This window comes from Etheostoma cragini, chromosome 2, assembly GCF_013103735.1.
Source record: "Etheostoma cragini isolate CJK2018 chromosome 2, CSU_Ecrag_1.0, whole genome shotgun sequence".
NCBI classification, from domain to species: Eukaryota; Metazoa; Chordata; class Actinopteri; order Perciformes; family Percidae; genus Etheostoma; species Etheostoma cragini.
Window position 1 is genome coordinate 26,365,201 of NC_048408.1, and position 25,228 is coordinate 26,390,428.

The following is a 25,228-nucleotide window of genomic DNA, read 5'->3' on the forward strand; positions in this document are numbered from 1 at the left end:
TTTGTGTAAAGCACTTTGAATTGCCCTGTTGCTGAAATGTGCTATACAAATAAAGCTGCCTTGCCTTGCCTTGCCTCAGGGGCTGATTGAAAAGACTGACCACACCTGCTCTGTTGTACAGATAACTTGAAAATGTGTTTGTAAATAGATCGACTAATGGCACTGCCAAATGTATGGTGGCTTTATCAGGTAACACATTAAGGAATTATGAGGAAAAATATCTAACTGCAATTATTTTGACTGATATTGCAACTGCGATATGATTTACGATATTGGAGGGAATGATAGTTTCTGTATCATTTTTCTTATTTTCAATTGAATCGTTAACATTGAAAGAAATTAAAGTTATTAAAGTCTGATTTTTGCATGGATCTGTACCAAACAAACTTTAGTCCATAGGATACAATTTGTATGTCAGGATGTCTTAGCAGCACGCCATTACTTCTGTTTGACACATATTTTACCTTTAACAAATATTGCCCCCCACCCGGCAATTTTGATATTGCACTAGTTTGCATTGCGATTTTGATACAATTGTGATTATTTGTGCAGCCCTAGAATGTTGTATTGCTTTCGATTTTATTTGTATCTGTAAAAAAAGGTTTTTGTAACATGTTCTACCCTGCATTATCTACAGTGTATTAAAACATGCTAGATATTATGTTTGCAGCTTGGTCTTCATTGAACTTCTATTCCCAAATCAAACCAACTCCAGACAGCTCCACATCTCTCCGATCAGTTAACACTGCTACATGTCGCATGGAAAGCCAATACATTATGTTAAAACTGAACACATATAATTGTCATTAAAATCAGTAAGAAAAATGGTGACACTATTAAGTTAAATTCAATGTTTTTTCAATGACAAAATATGATTTCAAACAACTTCTCCACTTTAAACTACAAATAGATTCTTCACTAGAAGGCTCTTTTTCCCTAAGAATAATTACAGTGCCTTTTTTGACCTTTTGCCACATTTCAGGCTTCAAACATAAAGATATAAAACTGTAATTTTTTGTGAAGAATCAACAACAAGTGGGACACAATCATGAAGTGGCACAAAATGTATTGGATATTTCAAACTTTAACAAATAGAAAACTGAAAAATTGGGCGTGCAAAATCATTCAGGCCCCTTAAGTTTATAGTTTGTAGCGGCACCTTTTGCTGCGATTACAGCGGTATGTCGCTTGGGGTATGTCTCTGTCAGTTTTGCACATTGAGAGACGGGAATTTTTTCCGTTGTGCAAAACAGCTCGAGCTCAGTGAGGTTGGACGGAGAGCGCTTGTTAACAGCAGTTTTCAGTTCTTTCCACAGATTTGATTGGATTCAGGTCTGGACTTGGCCATTCTAACAGCTGGATATGTTTATTTGTGAACCATTCCATTGTAGATTTAGCTTCTTTTTTTTGTCCCACAAAAATCACAGTTTTATATCTTTATGTTTTAATCCTGAAATGTTGCAAAAGGCGAAAGTTCAACGGGGCCGAATACTTTCACAAGACACTGTATGAGGAAGGAAGTTACAGTTTGTCAGAACTGCATGCGGTTGTTCTGCTAAACGCGGAAACACAGAAAAGTCCATTCTGTCGCTGTAAGGAGACTGCTGTGGATTTTGAACAGACAGATGTTCTCACATACAGATGTAATAAAGTCATTGAATTATACAGCCACCTTTCTGATTAGAAACCGAGGACTACAACAGCCATGTTGGCAGAAGCTGGATGTGTGTTTCTGGGTTTGATCCTGTACATCTCAGGTATGAACTGCTGTTCATCCGTTATTAAACACTAACTGTGTTAACTGTAAAAAAAAAGAATTGCAAGAATTGTTGTAGTGGTTGGTGTTAAGACAAATTATATTATACCTATACCAAATTATATTGTACCTACTTATTAAAATAAACATTATTTAATGGTAGCTATCAATATCTTTACCTATTCTGCTGATGCATTATATTAATATGATCCTTTGAGTTTTTGATCTTAGCATCATTGACCAATTAGTGCAGAGCACAACGTCCATCCAGATGTTCTTGCTGATGAAATTCTTCTGTTAAAGGAGTTCATGGACGATCAAACAGCATCTGTGCCTTAAAAGGTTCATCAGTGGATCTGCCCTGCTCAGCTCAACGTCCCACAACAAGCATGAAGTGGTACACTGTACACCGGGACAGATCTAAAACTGTTCAGAAGGAGCTCTCTGCAGATGAAAATCGGGTGACGTACAACATGTCTGCAGAGAGTAACTTCACTCTAACAATCAAAGATCTGAGAGAGAGCGATGCAAATGTTTACTGCTGCAGAGAGACTACTGACGACCCAGAACTCTGCTGGCACAACAGAACTGAGCTCCATGTTGCAGGTACAGGGGCTGACCGTTATTTATCACTTAAAAGAAGGACATTAGTGTATTAAATGTTTTTGTATACATAATCTCAGACCTGCAGGTAAAGGTGATTCCTGCCACAGAGGGACAGACAGTGACACTGATGTGTAGCACCAGCTGTCCTCTGACTGAAAACCCTGCCGTCTACGTCTGGTACAAGAACAGAGAGTTCCTCTATCAGGACTGGTCTCCATGGTACCAACAGCTGGTCAGCAGTGAGAAAGCAGTCAGGTACTCCTGTGCTATCAAAGGCTACGAGGATCTCAGAGCCCCTCAAGTCTCAGTGGGTGAGTGACAGCATTTAGCTCCTTATTATATAATGAAACTTCGGGCTACATGTGTCATGCTTTCAAGAATAATTCTATTATTCACACACTAGAACCACAAATCCTAAAGCGTCTGCTCTACAATGACTACTTGACAACATTTTCCAAAGACCAAAACCATTTATTTTCCCAGATTCTGTCACGTCGACCTGCTTCAGTGTGACCTATGGTGAAGGGAAAATGTGTTCTTATAAGACGACGTCAGAGGAAGAGCCGTGCTCCATCACATATCCCAGAGGTTACGTTTCCAAAACACACAAACAATTCCCACCCCACCCCTTCTAAACCCTTTAAAATCTATTTTTATATTATATCTCTTTGTATATCTGTGGTGATTTTATATTGTTACAAGCACAATGACCACAGTTTTCTGGATTAATCATGCTTTAAGTTTATGTTAAATAATTCATGATATTACTGTCTTTTATGTAACTGATAAAAAAAAAAATACCTTTGTCATCCCCAAACAGAAGTACATGTTCAAAGAAGTCCTGCAGCTGACCAGAGCCATGTCACAATGACCTGTAACACAAGCTGTCCTCTGAGTGACTTTATTTGGTATAAGAGCAGACATGTAGTACAGAAGAAAACATTTGTAGTTCCCAAAACCTCTTCTGAAAGCTACTCCTGTGCTGTAAAAGGCCTCGAGGATCTGCGCTCTGCTGAAGTCTGTGAGTATGAACCAACTTCTGGTCTCTGATGTAAAAAAAAAACACATAGTACAGTAAAATGCAGTTAATCATGTTTGATTTTGTTTTGGCATGTCGATTTAATCTTATTTTCATCATTTGATTGCGGTTGTAGTGTTGAAAAAACTTGTCCATGCTTTCATATTCAGTAGACTTGACTACTGTAACGGGGTCTTTACAGGTCTCCCTAAAAAAAATCAATCAGACAGCTGCAGCTGATTCAGAACGCTGCTGCTCGGGTCCTCACTAAGACCAAGAGACTGGATCACATCACTCTGGTTCTGAAGTCTTTACACTGGCTTCCTGTACCTCAAAGAATTGATTTCAAAGTACTTTTGCTAGTTTATAAATCACTAAATGGTTTAGGACCAAAATGCATTTCTGATATGCTACTGTAGGAGCCACAAGATGTTTTTTATGGTCTCATTTATTGATTATTGTATTATGCGCTAATATTGTCGGTGGTGGGCGTTTTCATGACGGTTTCAGCGGAAGTGATATATTTGTTGCCTCACCTGTGCACCTGGGTTCTTTGGGCTTTGACGGAGAGGGGGTTAAACTGGGAGCGAACACTTTTGTTGACCGCACCGCGCACAACGCAGCACGCAGTATTACGCAATTATTTCTACTCACCAGTTAACAATTACATAAGGTAACAACAGTGCTAAGTGTATTGCACATATGGAAGAAGAAGAAAAATAAAATCATTGCAATACAATCATGAGCGTGTCACATGTGTGCATCTCTCAGTGTTTAGTCCCTCGCGGCAGCACTCTTTTGGACTGCTTACAGCCGCAACAGCTACTACACTATGAACCACCCAGACCTCTCAGGTCATCTGGGACAGGTCTACTTTCTGTCCCCAGAGTCAGAACTAAACAGGGGGAAGCAGCGTTCAGTTTCTATGCTCCTCATATCTGGAACAAACTCCCAGAAAACTGCAGGTCGGCTGCTACTCTCGGTTCTTTTAAATCAAGGCTGAAGACCTTTCTTTTTGATGCTGCCTTTCTTTAAATGAATGCTCATTTCTTTAAATTTCTTGTGCTGCACTTTAACTTTTATTCTTGTATTTTATGTGTCTTAATGTTTCTTTTTTGTTTTAAACTGTCTTATCATGTAATGCTTATGATTTTTAACTGTTTGTACCTGTGTTTTATCTGCTTAACTGATTTTGTGTAAAGCACTTTGAATTGCCCTGTTGCTGAAATGTGCTATACAAATAAGCTTTATTTGTATAGCACATTTCAGCAACAGGGCAATTGGCCTTGCCTTGATTTACAGATCTTGTTAAGTGTATTTCAGTCTCTGTTACAGGAGATCTGCTGCTGACCACTGTGCTTTATAAAGTTAAATATAGACCATAACAGTGTTGTATTATTTCATTTATTATTTATTATTATGTAGCCTAGAAGTTTGAGACTGGCAGGTCCTAATTTCTAACATTTATGTCTACAGAGTTGATATATTCTCCCTAACAGTAATTGTAGTTCAAACATTAAAGGTAATTTTGACATAACTTAAAGTGAAACAACCTCTTGTCTTTTATCTATATTTTTCAGGTGCAAAGGATGGGAACTGCTTGATTGTGAATTACATCCGCAGGAGAATCTGTGCTCTACGAGGTTCTTCAGTGAACATTTCAAGTGAATACTTTTCCCCCAATTACCAACCAAAGGCTAAACTATGGTTTAAAATAAAGAGAAGTGGGAAGGAGGAAGTGGTAGAGCAAATTAAGTCTGTACCTCGTATGATGTATCATGACAATTTTGAGAATAACCACATCCTAAGAATCAGTCACCTGAAGAAGATTGACTCAGCGGAATACACATTCAGACTCCACAGTGAGGACCAAGGATTGAGACCCGGAGTGAGTTTGGTTGTCACAGGTAACTCTTTACATTAAATACATCACAATTGTCTGTAATTATTGACTTCTACACCATGTTATACCAGCATTCAGCACACTGAAAGCCCCACCCACTACTAACAGGGTTACTTTTTAGCATTAGGGTGATCTTTAACTTTAACAAGGTACCATAGTTCTAGTTTCCTCAGCTTAACCAGACCCTGCTTAACACGTATGAGTACTTTTGCTTAAGTGGGTTGTTTTATAAGACACAGGCAAAGCACTTGTTTTGTTGATTAGGTAAGAGGACTTACTGAGGATTTAATCACCGCTCTAATTATCTTTTAGGTCTGAGAGTGAAGTTTACTCCCTCTGCAGCGGTGACAGAGGGCCAGAGAGTCACACTGAGCTGCATTACCAGCTGTCCTCTGACTGACAACACAAAGTACATTTGGTACTTGAACAGTCGACCTTTGACCCTGATAGAGAAGCAAAACAAACACCTGGTTCTGGACCCACTCAGCAGTCAGCATGCAGGGAATTACTCCTGTGCCGCCACAAATCTCCAAAACATCAGCTCTAATGAAAAGACCCTTACTGTCCAGAGTAAAATGGGAAAATGGACGCAAGCGGCAACAGTTTGTGCTGCTCTCCTGGTTATTATACCCCTCGCTGCCTTCTGGTGGATCAGGTGAGCAACACTGTCCTCTGCTTCAGCGCAATAACCTTCACACACTAACCTGGCATCACCTATTAACTTGTTTATGCACTCATTTCTTCTAACCAGAAGAAAGAGGACCTCCAGTCAATCTCCTAGAACTGAAACATCAGACAACCTGGAGCAGGTAAAGAAAATGATTTAAACATTTTTGCTACATTAGAACATTGCAATCTTCAATCCTGCTTCTCTTCAAATCACGTTATTTTGTGTAAGCGCTACTTTGGCCACTGAGTACCTGCTATGCTAATACTCCCGTCCAGTGGAAACATTTTATATTATTGGGGTAGAATGATCAGCCAAAACATTATATTCAGTGTAATGTAAAATGTTATTTCCCCTGTCTCTTTATCAGCTAAACCTTGGTCCCCCGCGTCATGACATCTCGGCTCAACCAACAGAGGAGGAAGAAGTTCATTATAGCAGAGTTCACCTCCCTCAGAACCAAACAGACTCTCTCTACAGCACAGTCCTGCCACATCCGCCTCAAAAACAAGAGGACACCCCCTATGCTGTCATCAACTTCAGACCCAACATGACCCTTGAGTAACCATCACTTGCTGTTACTGTACAACTGATAAGGCTGAGTCTTTTTAAAGGATATTTTTTATGAATAGTGTAGCTTATTATGGCATAGGCTACATGGTATCTAAGCAACTACTGGTGCTATTCTCATAAAAATGAAAATATTTTCATTTTGCTGTTTAAAGTTTAAATTGATTTCCATGTTGGGATGATCAATGGTCAAATATTGGGCAATACACCATCACTTCAGCTCAAAGGGCTGACAAATTGGGTTAGGGATTGCGATCACCTGAGAAAAGTGCTTTCCTTATATAACCTACTTATTACAACATTTTGCCACATGTTTAAGAGTAATGCATTATATTCTTCACTTCCAGGCTAATGGACCTCTAGAATGTAAATATCAAAGCAAGTTAAAACTTAAAGAGACTGAATGTAACGGTCCACTCTGTTGAACCATATAACCTTGTCTTGTTAAGCAGGCATTCACTGTGTCAAAATACAAGGTGAGAACAACAACACTTTCCAATATGCAGAAACAACCCATAAACAAACGACATTTCTTTTAACCTTAAAGTTAAAATTCATCGAAGTTAGGTTGCTAAGTTACAAAAAACGTCCTGCACATCTTAATGAACGGAGTCAGTGCAATCCTACACGGGACGAACCACTTAAACTACGGTGATATTTTTTAAATTAGCACACCTTTATGACAGAACCACAACCAAAACTAGTTCTCAAACATGTTTTGTGCAACTGTAGGTGTTATACTAAACAAATTAGTTCATTGCAAATGGGAAACATACGTGTTCATTGGCCTACTTGTCTTTCTCATCAATATGCTAGGTAATCCGTTTTGTTGCTTGCAGCGTGAGCTAACGCTAGGTTTGTGAAGTCCTGCTAGCAACCACGAAACGTGAACGTTAGCGACTCTAACTGCTTTCTCTAAAAATTAATTGTAGCTATTATATTAAATAAATTTGTATGTGGAGACTTACTTGGGTAACGTACCTTAGTTACATTACATATAGTAATGATAATGTACCACTTGTTAATAAATACTCACCCAACAGAAAATTGTTTGTATGCATTGATAGCTTTCCATATTAGTGTTAGCTAGCGTTGAGCGATGGTCGTCCGGAGCTTTGGTTATTTTTTCACATTTTATTTTCAAGAGCCGCTATAAGTTTATGATTTTTGTATACAAATGCGTATTAGGTTACAACAGCGACTTGTTATCCAGCAGAATGCTTGAGTTCATGTTAGCTGGTCATGCTGGTTCCTTGAAACGGCCGCTAGGGGTCTCTATGATGATGTTTGTTTCTGCCTTTTCTGGAGTATGTAGAGTTAGCATGTTTTTTTTCTTGGATTAAACCGTTTTTGTCAATGCACAATGTACAGGTAACTTTACCGAGATAACGAAATGCATGTATTTTAATGTATTAAATTATTTTCTTTTAACATCTAAAACAAATTTGAATTTATTTAATCTAAGTCATGACAAAAAATTACCTGTCAATCTAGCAGAGCTCCAGCATGACACCTTTGTGTTTGGAGTTTTAATGCTGGGGGGAAATGCATGGTACTGCTGGCAAATGGATTGTGCCTTTAAATAGTTGACTAGGGCAACATGTTGGCCCAATGGTTGGCACTGTGACCTCACAGCAAGAAGGTTCTAGGTTTGAATCCAGGTTGTTCTGGCCCTTTCTGTGTGGAGTTTGTATGTTCTCTCCATGTTTGCGTGGGTTGCCCCCGGGTGCTCCGGTTTCCCCCCCCCCATCAAAAAACGCAGTAGAATCTCCAGTCAGTACTCTGAATTTTGCTATGTGTATGTGACAATAAAAAATACCTTTACAATTACATTAGAGCCATATACTTAAGCAAGAGTGTACATGCTACAACAAAGAGACAAAATGTCATACACAACTCAAAACCATATTAATATATTTTATTCCCATACATACAAGTATACACTTCAGTAATTAATCCAAATACAAAAAAACAAGAACTAATGTGTAGCCTCAAGTTTATGTTATGCAAGTAGCTCTGGGGCTTTTGTTTCTTTGTCTTTCAAGTGTGTTTTAAAATTCAAGTCTGGTTTATAATCCAGTTGTCAAAGTAAGTATTAAATATGCGCTCAAGCCACTTTTACAATAGGCCGACAGCTTGTAACAGCATCTTAGCAAGTTATCAATGGTTGAGGTTAAATATTTTTAAAGTCAGTATAAATAAATTAGACAGTAAAAGGCATGAAAATTTCTTGTGGAGAGAAGAAAAAGAAACAGTACAGAGGTTGGTCTCACACACATAAGGCAGAACTGGATCATCATCACCCAAGCTATATGACAGTATACTTCAGATTGTGTACTTGTACTGCTTGGTCCCTTTGATCAATTGATCAAATGTTTGTAACAAACATCTTGGTTGCTACTTTGCTACTTAAAAAAAAAACGGAAAGGAATGAAGGGGTGTTATGGTTTTATTGCAACCAATCAGAATGGGATTTAAACGAGCTCAGATTCTATTTGTTACCAAACACTAACGAGTGGGGGTGGGGGAGTGTTAGCTGTCAGAGGATGTAGCCTTAGTCAATGTGTGCTACTTTTAGTTTTATTTGGTTGATGCCACTTCCTCATACATCCCCTGTATTCATCTATTGAAGAAAGGAAAGCTGAACACTGTTCCTAACTGGTGTATGTACAAATAGTAAACTCAACCAACCATATTAGTGATAAGGTCAGTGATGAGATTGCATGATACCACACAACTTGCCTTTCATAGGCTACGTTAAGTCAGTTGTACTTCTGTTAGTCTTCATTGTCTGCCTTGATTCACACATTTGCTACTGTAAACTGTTTGACATTTCAGCGGAAATATGAGAGTCGCAGTGGTCGCGTCGTCTCAAGGAGTTTGAAAGAAAGAGCACATCAACACAGACGTTACAATCTCGATTCAGACACGTCTCACTAATCTTTGTGCCTCGTCCAATCACTCTTGGCTTTCACTCCACTCACGGGACGTGCATTTGCTCTCATACTCTCCGTCTCTTTGGCTCTCATGGTCCCATCTTCGCAGCCTCTCCCTGTGATTTTCTCGTGCTTTCATTTGTCCAGCAGCGCCTTTGCCAGGTATTGAAGGGTTTCTCTCTCCTCATACAGGTACATCTGGGTATCCCACAGCATGTCCACCAGGATCGCGTCACTCACCTCATCCAGCATCACCTCTTGAGACAACTGGGGACTCAATCTGCATATAAGACAATGAACACAGTGACTTGTAAAGCGTTTCAAAGTACTTTGGAAATAAAAACCTGGGTGTTTTTCTTGACTGAGCACTGTCCCCCCTTTTGGGAAATATCCCAAGAGTAAGACCCAAACTCTTTTTGGAAGCTGCCCATGCCTTTGTATCTTCTCACATAGATTACTGTAATGCACTCCGTACTGGATTACCTAAAAAAAACATTGTTAGGCTTAAACTTGTTCTAAATGTAGAAGCAATAACAGCACAAGCAAAGGAGTACATCTTATACAGGTACAAGCGTCATTACACTATTTGTGACATTGATTGATTGATTTTAAAATAGTTTTACTTGTTTTTAAAGCCCTAAATGGTTTAGCAAATTCATGCCTATCTGTGTAAATTCATATCTTCATTCTAACCCCAACCGGTCGTCAGACACCGCCTACCAAGAGCCTGGGTCTGACCGAGGTTTCTGCCTAAAAGGAAGTTTTTCCTTGCCACTGTCGCACTGTTGCTTGCTCTGGAGGAGACTACTAGAACTGTCGGGTCCTTGTAAATTCTGGAGTGTGGTCTATCTGTATAGTGTCTTGAGATAACTCTTGTTATGAATTGATACTATAAATAAAATTGAATTGAATTGAATTGAATATCTCCATATCTACACAACTAACCCTGACAGAAAATTATTATCAGAAATACTGGCTGAACCTATTAAAAGCCAGGGTCTCAACAGCTAACTTTGATCTTCATATTCCTGATAGGGTAGTGTAATGGGAGTACCAGGTGCTTCAGGCTGTGACAATAACATTCCTGTAAATGTTGTTTATAAATTGTTAATAATGATGTATAGATGGAAAAAGGAAGAGGGCAGCTTGACTCAGAGTAACGATAGAGAGCAGAGGTACTGTAGCAGTAAATGAGAACCAAGCTGCAGCAGGTTTAAAGTCCACGGACCTGCGGTAGATGGTGTCGATCATTTCACACCAGGCACCGGCTCTGTCCACTGCACAGCCATCAGAGTCGGTACACTGTCCAGTCAGAGAGAGAGAGAGAGAAACAATTTAGAATTAGAAACAAAAAGGCAGAAAGGCTATTGTAATTGGTTATTATTTGCAAAATAGGAATATTAAAATACTTCACAAAAAGTAGAAAAGACAACTGAGTGGATTAATTAATATGAAAAAATGTACAGTTTGTGGTATTGGATAATGAGCATCTTGACAGTCCTTTAACCAAGGAACAAAGCGCTGTGTCACAGATTGAAGAATGAAGCAGGTGCTGTAGCAGAACTCACACAGTCCACCAGCATCTTGCCCAGCTCCTTGGCTCCAAAGATGCTCTTGGCCAGCTCCAGTGGGTTGGAGGGTCGGAAAACATCCACAGAGTTCACCACCACCTGAGGAGGTTTACCTGGAGATACACGGCAGCACAGCTATGGTATAAGTCTACAAACAAGGAGGCAGTTGGTTATTCACAATGTCTTGTGTAACTTTTCCTGTGTTGCCATCCATACTGCTGCCCTCCATCTTAAAGAAACATATGAAATATAATGTATAGGGCACCCTGGTTAAGTAGCATTTATCACACGGCTTATGATAGCTTATGGATATTTCATGGCAAACTTAATAGGGCATACAACACATTGCCAAAGTCTCAGTCTTTGCCAGGACATTTATTCCATTAACAAAAATGGCTATATGCTTTTCATATAAAATGTATTATTTATTTTTATTATTTATTAATTTATAAGTTTATTATTGACTAGAAATTTAGGTAAAAACACAGGTTTATTTTTCAAAGTTGTTGAGGGTTGAAGCAAAAGTTCAAGCCAACTGTTGCAGGGACCGGTTACATGACAATACTGAGTTCAGCTGAGCCTGAGTGTAACATTATATATGAATATATATATTAAAAAATCAAATTACGCATTAATACTAATATAGAAAACAAACTGATTGTGGATGACAGATTCCTAAAGTGATCATGAGTTTTAAATTCATTTTAAAGAAGCATAAAATGCATTTTTTACCATGTGGAGACAGAATAAAGGGCCTTACCTGTACCAAGGGAGACTACTATACCCAGCTTTTTGATTTCATTTCCATGGCCCTAAGAGGTAGGAGAAGGATAATTAAATGATCTAATAAAAAACAATTGTTTTATTGTTTCATCAAGGTTGGAGACAGAATGTAAAACCTAATGACAGTAAAAATAGAATGCAGATGTCAGGTTGCCTACCTCTGCTTTTAAAGCTTTATTGCATTGATGGATTTCTGACATGGCGTCTAGCGTCGGGTTATTGGCAAGTAGCCCTCCATCTAAAAAGCGTCCCATTGGTCGAAAGTAGGTGGGGGCGGCGCCGCTGGAGCGGGCAGCTCGCCACACAAGTTGTTCTGGTGTACAGAAAGGGATATAAAGGATCGAAAAAGGCATGACACTATATTCAGAGACTTTGATTCTGGGTGCAAGCTTTAATACTCCAATTTGTGAAGAAAATTGTTAACACTCCCAAAAGAGCCACATTCATCCATGCTGAATAAGCTAACGGCTGAACCATCTTATTTGCTGAGGTGCTATAAACAGTAAGCATGCACTTTGTGTGGAATCACATACACATTTAAAGTTTGACATTTATTATTACTATTATTATTCACTTCTTTGCTAAGAGTAAGATGAGAAGATTGACACCACTTTCAAGTTTGTAAGGTTAAGTGTGAAGCTACCAGCAGGTGGCACCAAGCTAACTTAACTTAGCATAAAGACTTAGCATAAACACCTCTGAAGCTGATTAATTAACACAGTGTGACACAGCGCATTTACCAAAACGTCAAACGTTTACATGTGGAAAAATGGAAATATGTAATATTTTGGGTGTTGCCCAAAAATTGTGACTGACCAAATTTAAATCGTTGAGAAGTTGTTCCTTTCAAACACTCGTAGTCTCTCACTCACACAGACACACACCTTCATCTGTCACCTTCCTACGCTTTTTGGTCGGCTCCTCTGTGTATCCTACTATCAACACATCCTCATCCTCCCATCCTGCAACAACAACATGGCTGGCACTCAAACAACACAGCAGAACTAGACTTGTTCAGGAAAATGATGACATGCAAAGTCAAAAGTAGAAACCTTTTACATTCACCCAGTGCCTTGCTTTTCAGGTTTCCTTTTCCTGAATGAACTGAGAATGTATTACTCTTCAACTGTTGAGATTACCCGATCCCAGAATGTAAAGCCACCAAATTTTGAGATTGCGTACTTTGACGCCACCCAGTGGTAGTATGAATGCACTGCACTACCCCTCCAATACAACACTAGTAAGCACTTGTGCAGTAGGCCAACAAAAAATAACTGGTGCCATTTGTTGAAGTACCTTGTGGCGTGACAAGCGGCTTGAAGGTGGCAGTGGTGGCATATGGGGGCACTCTTTGGACGGAGGGAGGGTCATAGTTTCTGAAGATGTGCAGCTCGCCTGGATGTCTGTCTGCTAGAACACTGGTCACCATCACCCTGTACAGAACCAAATAAATGAAATGTCTCAAAGTGACCAAACACAGCAAAGTACGGTATTTAATGCTGGGGGATTTCATTTTTACAAACAGCAGAAACACAGAAAAATGAGTTAGAAATGAAGACTTCTTTATGGGAACACATTGACTGAATCTTCCAGCAAAGCGTTACTGTATGTATGAGTATGGGTTTTATATTTGCATGCGCGGAACCCTAGTGCTGGCTTATACTATCAGTTAACATTAGAGCAGTTTATCATTTGCTAGTGAGTATGTCTAAGGAAATTGTCTTTCCTAGAGCCTCGGTATATATTTTGTGCATATTGCATAGTAGACACATTTTACATCAACAGTTACCTGGGGTATTGAACATCTGTCATCTTGGTGTTCTCTCCAAACTCTTTCTTTAGGAAGTCCTCCAGTGGTGCTGATTCATAAGGGCGGGACCCTTTGAAAACCTGCTCCTTCATCCTGAAGTACAGACAGCGCAGGTACTCCATGGACTTACCTACAAATAGAAGAACAGTCATTGTTGTTTTGATGTTACAAAAACAATAATGATTGATGCTAGATACTGTACATAAAAAACATGTGAAAATAAAAAAGGGACACAAACACACCATGGATTATAGCGAGGGCCAGGATGCCCCCGGTGCTGGTGCCGGCCACCCAGTCAAAGAGCTCTCTGGTTGGCCGACCCGCCTCTCTCTCCAGAGCGATCAACATCTGGATCAACACCAGGCCTTTAATACCTCCACCATCCAGACATAGCAGTCTGTCCATCCTACTGAGGATAGGATTAAAAAAAACTGTTTTGTTGTCTTCAGAGATGCAATACAAAATATTCAAATATACATGAATAACATTGAAGTTTTTTTACTCACTTTCTTGTCTGCATTTTGGGGCCATCCACTTCAGATTTGCCTCTGCTCATTGCACTGATTGCAGCCCCCATATACACGATGTCCTCGAACCCTGCCAATTACAACAGCTATTGATATGGGGCCAACACATGGCATCAAATAGACACATAAAGGATGAAAATAGAAACGGGTATCACTGGGTTTTCCACAAACAACATGGGACTTTTACAAGGAGTGTCTGTGTGTGGTTTCACTTGGGGGGGGGGGGGGGGGGGGGGGGGGGGGGGGGGTCATCATTTTTTGGTTCTTTGGTATTTTTGAGAAAATACAAATTGCATTGGATAAGACCATCAACGTCCAAACGTAAAAAAATAAATAAAAAAAGTAAAATTGGTAAATGTAAAAAGAAAAAATGTGAAAAATGAGAAGAAAAAAACAATACACATGAAATCCTAATGAATCAAAGTGAGCAATTTAAATGGAAGAAGGATTGACACAGAGCACAACAGAGGGAGGCCAGGAGGAGGGATGGCGGTGTTACCTATCACTGCAGGCTTGGCCTTGTCGGAGAAGGGGGGAGGACTGCCGGGGGAGGGTGGGAGGCACCGCTGGACCCCTACACTACACAGCATGTCCAGCAGTATCTTTCTATTAGGACCTTTCATGTTAACACAAGCACACACACAAGCCAGCCAACATGTTAGAAGTGCACATACACACACGCACCACAAAAAGCAGGAAGAGAGATAATGATAGAGAGAGATAGATGGGAGACAGAGAGAGAGGAAGAGAGAGAAAGAAGTCAAGAACATCAGCCAGCTGTTAGCAATTACCATGCATTTTAAAAATCAATACACAACAGGAAACCCCATTTACTGTTGTTATTCATTTAAAGCATTAAATAGGTGGTTTCATACACAATCATCTCTATGTGCAGACAGCTAATATGCTCATGCAATTATCTCAGTTTTTAGTAGAAACACTAATTCAGAAGTAACACTGTGCTGATCTACTATTAAAAAAATTTCAAAATATTTTCCATGCAACGCCATTTAAAGCTTGCACTATATAGTCAGGGATTTCTATCAGCTGCCAGGAACTACAGAAATATCAGTTATCTCTGACACGGTCACGGCCAAAAGGCATTGTGATACAGACCAGAGAGCTAATGTGTCAAAGAAGCAACTCAACGGTTCAGAATTTAAAACCACAATGGGTGGGCCTCTATTGTAGATTTACTTATGCAGAATGCACTGAGTGGCCAGAAAAATAAAAATACTGCATTAATGCTATCTTATATGACACAATTAAAAGCAATAAGTTCTACATTTGTGATTGTGAAATGTATCAACCGGTAATTTCTGAAATAAAGGAGCAACATTTTTTGGCTTTGGTAACTGAAATATGTTTAAATGGCATTCAGTTGTAGCACTGCCCTCTACTGTTGAGAAGTTGAAAATAGGACTACTGGGGGAACTACTGGAATTACAACAATTCACAGACCAGATCGTAAGTTTTAGTTTCTTGAATAACTCTATCTGCTTTCTTCCACTTTGGACTCTCTTTTTCTAATCGTACACTACCTGACAGTAAACTTGCTATTTGCACCTTTAAAAAAAAGACACTGAATGTGTTCTAACCAACCGCCGCAGTCCAAAAACAATATATTAGTTGTGAGAACTGTAAAGTAGGATTTAATAAATACATTAAGAATTGCTTTACATTTGTAATTTTGTAAATCATTCATTACATACCCAACCATTGTCGTGCAGTAGCTTTACTGTAGAACACATGGATTTAAATGAGATTTCTTGTTATGCTAAAGCTGAAACGGGCCTGTTGGGTTAAGCATATTAAGTTCCATAAACTCATTACTATTCTTGTTTTCCTCCTCTTCCTCTTCCTTTAATTCATCCTCCATATACTGTACCTCCTTACCTCTCAACTCATCTCCTCAGGGTTTTACCTTCTCGCTCCCTTCTCTCTCTCTCTTGCTCGCTCTTACCTTTGCTGATGCGAGCAGCGATGAGTCCAGGGGTTTCTCCCAGGTCGTTGTGGATCTCCACATCAGCCCCGAACACAATCAGAGCTTTGATCAACTCCATGTGGTCCATCTAATGAACAGATAAGCAAATGGTGATTTTCTTTTCACAGCAAAGTAACAATAAAAGGAAAAATACACTTTAGAATGTTCTCAATATATTAGTGGGCACAAAGCTTTTATGTGAATACAATTTCATGTTTAAGTAGTTACATAAATAACAAAATTGCAACAGGAGAACATTTTTTTCTAGTTTTCTTGAAAAAAAAAATTATGAGTTGTGCATCTTTGATTAAACACCAAACAAACAAGAACAGTGGCTATTCAAGAGATGTCAGCAAGAAAGAACTCATCAAGCAAGAGAGAGAGAGAGAGAGAGAGAGAGAGAGAGAGAGAACGAACATCTTGTAGTGTAAGCATGCTATCCATTACAGAGAAGCAGATCTGTGAAGTTTGTTCTCATACTGTATATGTGATGCAACCTGGTATTCTTATTGGCCAGAATTTGAAGACTTCTGCAATCTTTTAGTTGTTTTCCCTCTTCCAAATACTATGTTGCAACCGCTCTGCAAAATCATTCCATGACATTTGTCTTTGCTTGAGTGAACATTTCAATTGTTAGTAAGGGATTACTGCTATCATAACAAGACAGAGATGATCATGATCACACTAACACACACACACACACACACACTAACACATACACTAACACTAACAGACACCCACCCACCTTCATAGCGAGGTGCAGGGCTGTGTTTCCATCCTGGCCCTTCAGGTTGGTGTTCGCCCCGTGGGTGAGCAGCACCATGGCCGCCTCAAAGCGGCCCTTCTTGGTCAGAATATGGAGGGCGCTCTCTCCGGTCTTACTGAGGTAGTTCACTGCACAGCCGTGTTCCAGCAGCAGACGACACATCTGGCAAAGAGAGAGGAAGATTTGTTTAAACATCTGCTTGATATTTCCCCTCAAATGTTAACTTAGTCTTTAGAAAATTATTGTTGACATGAATGTCTTGGTTTGGTAGGCCTGAGCACCCAGAGCCACACAATCCCAGGCCACTATCACTGGCTGGGAGCTGTGCCATCAGTTTAAGATAAATTCAAGTTTTGTAATAGCTGCTGGAACACGGTTTGCTAACAGAAGTTAATAAACTGGTCATAAATGTTATTGTTGTAAAACCAAAGCATAAACAAATACATTTCTCTGGATGTATACTACTAAGATGCAAACATGTACTGTAAATCAAAAAGCTCATTATGAATTCTAACCACAAAACAATAACATTTTTCACCTCAGCAGTTTTGGACCAGTGGAGAGGCGTCCCTCCATACAAAGAGTCCTCCGCCTGGAGCTGGCCTGGGTCTGCTTTGAGGATCTCCTCCACACAGCTAACAGTCAAACAGAATAAAAGAGGAATATTTACAATAGATTTACCTAAAGCAGATCATTTAATATCTCTTAAATAAAACAGCATAAAACTCAAGAGATTTTATTATTTTGTAATTTTAGTAACAATTTGTCAACTGAATCTCTCTCTGTGGAAACTATATTTCACAACTTCAGCAGTTCTATATCCAACACAGATATTCAATTCAGAGAGCAAATATTATTATTAATGCAAAAACTGGTAATAGAACAAGAATATATCTACAGGTAAAGGTCTATTTATGATGAAGGCAGGTGTACTGTAACGTGGGTTACCATTAATTTAAGACCATATGCTCTTTAGTGTTATTTCAGTGCGGGACAGTAACTTTGGAAACTACATAATGGTAAAACACATTCATCGAACACCTCCACTAAAGCTTGATTTATATTTCTGTGTAAAATCTACCCCAATGCTACGTACGTATGGACATTGAAACACAAGTCTACACCGGACCCCACGCCGTAGCCTGACATGCACCTCTCAAAAAATGTAACTACACGTCTCTCGTCCGTGGCTTGGCAGAGTTGCATCCCCCCCCCCAACTCATTTCGTTGTTCTCCTTCTCCATAATCAACAGGAAATCAAGGAGAGGGTTAACTTTTACTGCTACAGATTTCCCACTGTGGTCAGAAATCACAGGGGAGACACTTTGTTTCTCTCAATATGACTCATGAGTCAGTACTCGCTCTGAAGCTAATTGCTGTCACTTTCTCCCTCGCTCTATCACCCACTTCTCACACATGCTGGCTCAACGCACACACCAACACACAAGTAGAATCATCAGGCCACTTACCCTTGGCTACGGTGAAAGCTCTACGTGGAACAGTTCTCCACAAAACCATATATCAAGCTTAAGACTGTTCACCGTACTGATTACAAGCGACAGAAATAATACTACATCATGCAAGTCATTATCAGATCTTTAACCCCACTCACCCCTTCTCACTGTACTTCATGGCACTGTGGATGGGGTAGCCAGCACCACCGACCACGCCACACTTAGCCCCGCCGCCCAACAGAGCTTTGACGGACTCCACGCGTCCCAGACGGCAGGCCACGTGGAGCGGCGTCTCCCCATTGTTGTTCAGCTCATCCACCCCCGAGCACATCCGCGAGCACATGACCTGAATGAAGAGAGGGTGGAGGGATGGATGACAGCATGGTGGGGGAGGTGAAAGGAGGGGAAATTGTGTTACTATGGAGTTTAAAGGGTGTGACTGCTTAATTACATCTTGAAACCTGAATCAGTGGCGTCCTGCTTGGGTCGATTAGATGAATTTTAGGAACACTGAAACACGGTGGTAGGATCATTCGCCAAGCGTTTTTCAAAATGTGATCAGATGGAAATAAAACTTTGATTTCCCTCCAGCGGAGTCTCACCTGGATGATGGCAGGAGTATCCTGCTTGGCGGCACAGTGCATGGGTGTCTCTCCGTTGCGGTCTCTGATGTCGGTGCGAGCCTGGCTTTCCTCCAACAGCTCCTTCACACACGCCGAGTCGCCACGCTCACATGCCAGGTGCAGCGGCGTCTGACCTGATGCATCCCGAGCATTGATCTGACTGGAGACAGAGAGATGATGTAACCACACAGGTCGTTTTGCACAGTTTAGCCACTAGATTAATATTAAGTATTATCTAGTGCTGTCAGTTAAACACTTTATTAACAGTGTTATTGCAAACCCATTTAACAGCATTTTTTTTTAATTTTATTTAAAAGAGACCAACAGGGTGCTGAGCCAGAAGGCAAACCTCTTGATCTACCGGACAGTTTTTGTTCCTTCCCTCACCCATGGTCATAAAGGCTGCGTCATGACCAAAAGAACAAGATCCAGAGTACAAGCGGCTGAAATGTGTTCCCTAAGGAGGGTGGCTGGCGTCTCCCTTAGAGATAGAGCCAGTGGAGGTGGTTTGGGCATCTGGTAAGGACGCCTCCTGGGCGCCTCCCTAGGGAGGTGTTCCAGACACGTCCAGCTTGAAGGAGGCCTCAGGGAAGACCCAGGACTAGGTGGAGGGATTACATCGCCAACCAGGCCTGGGAACGCCTCGGGATCCCCCAGTCGGAGCTGGTTCATGTGGCTCGGGAAGGGGAAGTTTGGGTTCCCCTGCTGGAGCTGCTCATCCCGTGACCCAATTTCGGATAAGCGGACGAAGATGGAATTTTTTTATCGAGAGATTCATTTTCTTTTTTGGCCTAGCAAACTTTGTCATTTTTAACACAAGCTGTTACAACAACTAGTAACGTTAAAAAAACTACAACACCACACCGGATCTATGTAGACTGGAAACCAAACAACAGGCACACCACACACACTTGTTTGGGCTTGCAAGCCAGCCAAAGAGTAGTAATGTTACGTTTTGAGTGGATGGCGTGCGCAATACGCCAAAATGGATGCCAATAAGATTCTGGATGGAAAGTTTACTTTTAAAAAGTTGCGAAATGGTTCCATTGATAAAACCAAAGGAATCTGTGTGTTTTGTCGTTCTGAACGAAGCTATCATTGCAGCACATCCTGTCTGAAACACCACTTGATGGTCAAACTGATAAGAATTCCCCCCCTTTCAAAGTATTTATTTCACCCTTTTATTGATGGGCAGTGTTACATTGTGTGAGAGATTATTTGCTTAAAGTGAGTATGTTGGTGTGAAATTGAACACTACAGTAGGCTGTAAGCCAAGGTTGTTTTCAAAGAAAAAAAAGCATTTGCACAAAGCAAGCCGATCCACATTCCATGTTGATAGGAGCATTAAAATGAGAAAAAGAATAATGGGACAAAAAGAAATCAAGGGACATTTAAAATAAATACAAATGTGAGATTAATTGCAAGTTAACTACGACATTAATGCAATTAATCATGATTAAATATTTTAGTAGCATAGTGTTATCATGTTTGGCTTCCAGGCAGCCATTGTTTTGCAATCATATCCCAACTTTGAGAGTGAGCTTACAGAGACTTTAAGGTTGCTTGTGATGAATAAGAAAACCACTACTATGAACCTTTAGCACACTTTTTTGGAAAAAAGTGACGTGATCATTGTGTGGTAACACAGATCAAGTAGGGACAGTTTGGACCGTTTTTTTTCTCCTTATCAGTGCATTGAAGTAACTCCAACGTCCCAGATCCGACCGAGACTTGGCTGCAAAATGCAAGCTTCTCAGTCCAAGATAAGACAAAATTTCACTTCCATAGCTTGTTTCATGATGTTCATGTTTACTCACTGTGTGTGCAACAATGTTTGTAAATGCTTTTTGAAAAACTCCCACATGCTGAATGTCTTTTCCTTTAGATAATGTTAGCAAAACTATAGCAATTAAATATTTTGAATGTGAAAAATGTACGTGATACATTGACTATCTTGAGTAGCTTTCAAATAAAGTTGTGCAAGTTGATAATCATACAGTACTGGAATTAACCCAAACCAATTGCTGCATGACAAATTAGTAATGTCAAGTCTTTTGGAGTTAATGAGTGACCATCTGCAAAACCACCACTGTTGTTACGAACTAATTACAAATACCGGTAGTTATAGTATTTGTCACACAATAGACTTTTCATACTGAATGCGTCACAATAAATGCCTCTGTAGAGCAGGCTTACACTTATAATCCTCTCTTCACACAGCTTCCTCCTAAAGCACTTGTCTCGGAGTGGTGGTGTTGGTGCAGTGGATGTTACATGTCTTTGGTGTGGGAGATCTGGGTTCGATTCCCACCGTGATACAACTAATGTGTCCTTCTGACATAAATAGCAATTGTAAGTCGCTTTGGATAAAGGCGTCAGCTAAACGACGTAATGATGTAATGTTATGTAATCTCTGGACAAACTGCCCAGAACCAGCACTAGTGCAGAAATTATCAGTTGAAAATCAATGACAATTTTGATAATCATTTAACAACTCAACAGTTAAGTGACTTATCAAGAAAAAGGGCTTTGCTGTTTGTAGTTTTTGAAATGACATGACTTGACAATTCATTTCTATTTTACATTCACCTTCTTGGATTGTTGGCACAAGCATTTTAAAACATCATTTTGAACTCTATGTAGGCATTTGCATTGTTCTCAAACACTTCCAATCTTACCTCTGGACATAGTTATGTTTGAGACACTCTCTCAGGCCTGTCTCCACAGCGATGTGGGCAGAACTCCAGTCAGGGTGGTTGCGGATGCAGTCCACGATGGGCTGGGTGGTCTCAGCCTTCAGAGGCAGTGTCTCGTAGAAGGGGCGGAGCTTGAGGGCATATTGGGGGAACCAGTTCATGGCGTCCGCCTCTGACGCCACCTGAAACAGCCTGGTTCACACAGTGCAATGACAACACAGTCACCTTCCACCATTAGGGGAACTCTGAGTAAGTGTCCACAACTCTGGGAGTGTGGTTATATTGGTACAAATTACAGAAAAATATATTTTTCTTTACTGTGAATTAGGATTTCCTGAGTGCCTTTAAAATTCCAGTTGGCATTTGCTGTAGTCCTTGACTTCAAATGGCATGTTTTTTTCCTTGAATGTGACTTTTCAAATTAGTTTTTTATTTATTGTATATTAAGCAAAGACATACTCCACTACATCCGCAATACAATTGTTTTGATTATGATTTAGACAACTCTCGGGAGACTTAACACAACAATGGTCAATGTATTTTTAGAATGCTGTTCCGTTCTTAAAACCCTTTTGCTTTTGGTTTCAGTTATGGCAAACCGTATTGTACCTTCTTTGCTTGAACACTGCTTTTCATACTGTATTTATGACTGAATGACTTGACACTGGCTAATTCAAGATAAAGGGCTTTGATCTGGAGAAGCTGACTTGTTGGGTAATAGTGCAAATCAATAGCAATATTAAGTAAATCAATAAGATTGTTTGTACGTTGAAGATAGTAACCAAATATGCAGGGGCTTAAAAATCTTAGCACACTACTCTCCCTGTCCTATGAGATCAATACTGACCTTAGAGTCATATTAGGCGTCTCAGGGCACATAAGCAGACAGTCCAATGAATGGCACTGGGTGTTTTTGTACAGTACCATGCGTCCCTCCTCTTTCAGCAGGACTTTGCCTCCCCCACTGTAGTCGGACAACGGGACATCCCTCACCCGGTAGGGGTTGGTAAAGAGGGTTGAAACAGAGGACACTGTGTCCAACAGCCGACCTAGAAACTGCATTGTCACCTGAGAACAAAGAACAGAGAGTTTATGGAGAACTTAGACTATCTGCAGCACAGTCTCAATGATCTCTAATTGACATAAAGCAGATTTGTCAGCAGGTGCACAAATGTTTAGCTCTGCCCGCTCTACCACAACCTGTAGGATTGTTGTCAACAAATGACTGATGTATTCTAACCCAAAGAATCTACCTCTCGAGAAATAACAACAGGTGTAATATCCCAGATATTACATATTATTTGGTTGCTGGCGGTCTCTAATTTGTGGTTAGTGCAGTGAAGTAATGCACTATCAACAACTATTTCCTGAAAGGTGACGTTAGAGCTAATTAGGCCCAATTTATACTATCGTTACCAGCTGGGTTACCACATTACCACCCAGGTTAGCAGTCCACTCTGCACTTCCTATTATTATTATTATTATTTTTAATTCAGAATACAATTTGAATATGCAGTCAACAGAGTTCGTCTCCCCAGTTCGTATGAGCTACACTCCAAGACCTTCTAACGACGATGCAAACTGAGGCTGGTCCTCATTTAAATAATGAAGAAGAGGCTCCATTCATGCTGCTCACGAGTTCTAGTTATTCAGAATCAATTGGACATGATAACGTTACGCGTTTAACAACGAACACTGTCAACGAAGACCCATTTAGTTCATGGTTTTAACATAAACACCCCACATATTTTGAGCATGAATTGTTTTGTTAAGTGTAGCTAATCGCATTAAGTCGTATACACGCAGTTTAGCTTAGCTGCTATCTGTCCACTCCAATCTTACCTGCCTGCTGTCTTCTGTCTGCGTGGTTGACTTCTGACAGCGACGTCAACAACCATGACGTGCAACCCAACTTGCTAGAAATCCTAATTGACGGGAGCTGCTCCAATCAGAGCTCAGGAAAGTGACATTGCGAGGTAAAAGAGGTGGAGCGTCATGGATAGACGATGCTCGTGTTTTCTCCTAAAGAGGACCTTTAGAATGATAGAAGTAGCCTTTTCAAATTCTATTGAAGTAAAGGTAGAAATACCACAGTATAAACATACTATAGAGTTATTTACAAATGTAAAAGTACTCATAAAGCAGAGTGGCTACTGTAAGTGTTATTCTAATTACATTATTGGAAGAGAGAGGCTATTGTTGTTGGTCAATGAAGCTATGTACTTTTGGTTGTTTAAAACAATGGGCCATATTTTATAATCTATTTGTTTTGAATGTACAATCAGAGTTTGAGAAGTAGGGTAACTATATATAGACATAACTTCAGGTAAATGTGGTAAAGTGCAAAGCACTATTTCTTTCTAAGTAGTATATGTATGAAGTATAAAGTAGCATAATATTAATATCACTATATTTAAATACAAATAAGAAAAATGTATTTTTTTTTTAAGTATCCATCCATTATCTATACCCAATCCTTTGCAGGGATACAGGGGGCTGAAACAGCTGTAGGTCTTTTTCACAGACAACCTTTTGACATGTCACAAAGCGCAGGCATCATGAATAATAGAATTAACGATGGTTAAAATTAATTTAGCCGCTTCATTTTCAGAGTATAGGCCTACAAGTATTGTGCATGATCATTGTCATGGCTTAATGGAACAAATTAAATAGTATAGTAATACTTCAATCATTTTCTGGGGTGGGCGGGACAACTCAGGTCCTTGAAATTCTAGCTACAGCCCTGGACAGATGAAAGTTGGGAATTAAAAGTTAAAATATTATTAGTATTTATAATATTGTAAATTTGAGTTTTCATGTGTTTCAGGGAGGAATTTGCAGGGCGCCAAATGTCATCAGCACGGGCGGATCTACAGGTGGGCAAGGTGGGGCCACTTGTCCCATGTTTTCTCCTTTTAATGCTCTTAACACGTAAAAACATGAGCTAATAATCTCTCACAAACTGTAACACTGTCCATCAATAAAAGGGTGAAAAAATACTTTTCTCACACAAACAGCCCCTTTCTAAAGGATCAAAACAGGGCGATAAAAAATGAAATTACAAAGTGACATGCAGACAGTGAAAACAGCCTTTCTGTAGGTACTGATGTGGTTGATGTTGCTAGGTAGGCCTATTTGCGTGCCCCATAGAGTGCAGACTGGACGTGCTGTGATGACAGCTCAGTCCACAACAACAAAACACACAGATGTCTTTGGTCTGGTCAATGCAACTTTTTAAAAGTAAACTTTCCAGAATCTTATTGGCATCCATTTTGGCATCTCACACTCGCCAACCACTCAAAACGTAACGTTACCACTCGCAAGCTGATAATCTGAAAAGATATGTCTGAGGAATTTGTGACTACTGTCTTGATTTACGTTTGCAGCTAAACCCGATATTCTTATGTCTTTTCTATCTTAGTGTAAACATGATGAAAACACAACTTGGAATGAAATACCAATAGAAAATAGGGATTATTCATCACAGGGTTGGCATAATTCAAAATGTTTGAGTGAACAGCATTTTTGCTTTTTAACATTTGATCATTACAAAATGAA

At 39.9% G+C, this 25,228-nt stretch overlaps 2 protein-coding genes across 7 annotated transcripts in view; one reads left to right on the plus strand and one right to left on the minus strand.

Annotated features, from left to right (window-relative positions):
* Nucleotides 1–6,586, plus strand: part of LOC117961619 (B-cell receptor CD22-like) — a 13,130-nt gene extending 6,544 nt beyond the window's left edge. Inside the window, exons 1-9 of one of the 2 annotated variants that reach the window (XM_034900435.1) lie at nucleotides 1,561–1,757; nucleotides 2,060–2,362; nucleotides 2,440–2,673; nucleotides 2,846–2,950; nucleotides 3,183–3,383; nucleotides 4,961–5,287; nucleotides 5,596–5,938; nucleotides 6,035–6,092; nucleotides 6,321–6,583. In XM_034900435.1, the coding sequence (XP_034756326.1) occupies nucleotides 1,706–1,757; nucleotides 2,060–2,362; nucleotides 2,440–2,673; nucleotides 2,846–2,950; nucleotides 3,183–3,383; nucleotides 4,961–5,287; nucleotides 5,596–5,938; nucleotides 6,035–6,092; nucleotides 6,321–6,515 (1,818 nt within the window). In that variant the 5' untranslated portion in view covers nucleotides 1,561–1,705 and the 3' untranslated portion in view covers nucleotides 6,516–6,583. Of the gene's footprint in view, nucleotides 1–1,560; nucleotides 1,758–2,059; nucleotides 2,363–2,439; nucleotides 2,674–2,845; nucleotides 2,951–3,182; nucleotides 3,384–4,960; nucleotides 5,288–5,595; nucleotides 5,939–6,034; nucleotides 6,093–6,320 lie in introns of those variants that run through there. The other variant, XM_034900430.1, reaches the window with a different exon arrangement.
* A 1,837-nt stretch (nucleotides 6,587–8,423) lies between these two features.
* Nucleotides 8,424–23,698, minus strand: pla2g6 (phospholipase A2, group VI (cytosolic, calcium-independent)). 5 transcript variants are annotated; one of them, XM_034897075.1, is made up of 19 exons: nucleotides 23,513–23,698; nucleotides 22,518–22,738; nucleotides 21,653–21,862; nucleotides 18,954–19,134; nucleotides 18,510–18,697; nucleotides 17,436–17,532; nucleotides 16,877–17,059; nucleotides 16,111–16,219; nucleotides 14,647–14,763; nucleotides 14,127–14,217; nucleotides 13,863–14,026; nucleotides 13,600–13,750; nucleotides 13,107–13,243; nucleotides 12,695–12,772; nucleotides 11,969–12,123; nucleotides 11,788–11,839; nucleotides 11,025–11,140; nucleotides 10,685–10,758; nucleotides 8,424–9,736 (listed from the first exon to the last, which is right to left on the minus strand). In XM_034897075.1, exons 2-19 carry the CDS (start codon nucleotides 22,730–22,732, stop codon nucleotides 9,592–9,594), a joined length of 2,463 nt encoding a protein of 820 aa, XP_034752966.1. In that variant the 5' UTR covers nucleotides 22,733–22,738; nucleotides 23,513–23,698; the 3' UTR covers nucleotides 8,424–9,591. The 5 variants fall into 5 exon arrangements, with proteins under 5 accessions (XP_034752966.1, XP_034752958.1, XP_034752990.1 ...); XM_034897067.1 differs by having other exon boundaries at nucleotides 13,863–14,029; XM_034897099.1 differs by lacking the exon at nucleotides 14,647–14,763.
* Nucleotides 23,699–25,228: the final 1,530 nt, after the last annotated feature.

Excerpts from the sequence above, each read along its gene's own strand:
- pla2g6 (XM_034897067.1), bottom strand. The coding sequence starts at position 22,732 with ATGCAGTTTCTAGGTCGGCTGTTGGACACAGTGTCCTCTGTTTCAACC. Across the intron at positions 14,764-16,110 it reads CGCTGCTCGCATCAGCAAAG|GTCCTAATAGAAAGATACTG; the intron begins GTAAGAGCGAGC and ends TTAACATGAAAG. Across the intron at positions 11,840-11,968 it reads ATAAAGCTTTAAAAGCAGAG|GGCCATGGAAATGAAATCAA; the intron begins GTAGGCAACCTG and ends CCTACCTCTTAG.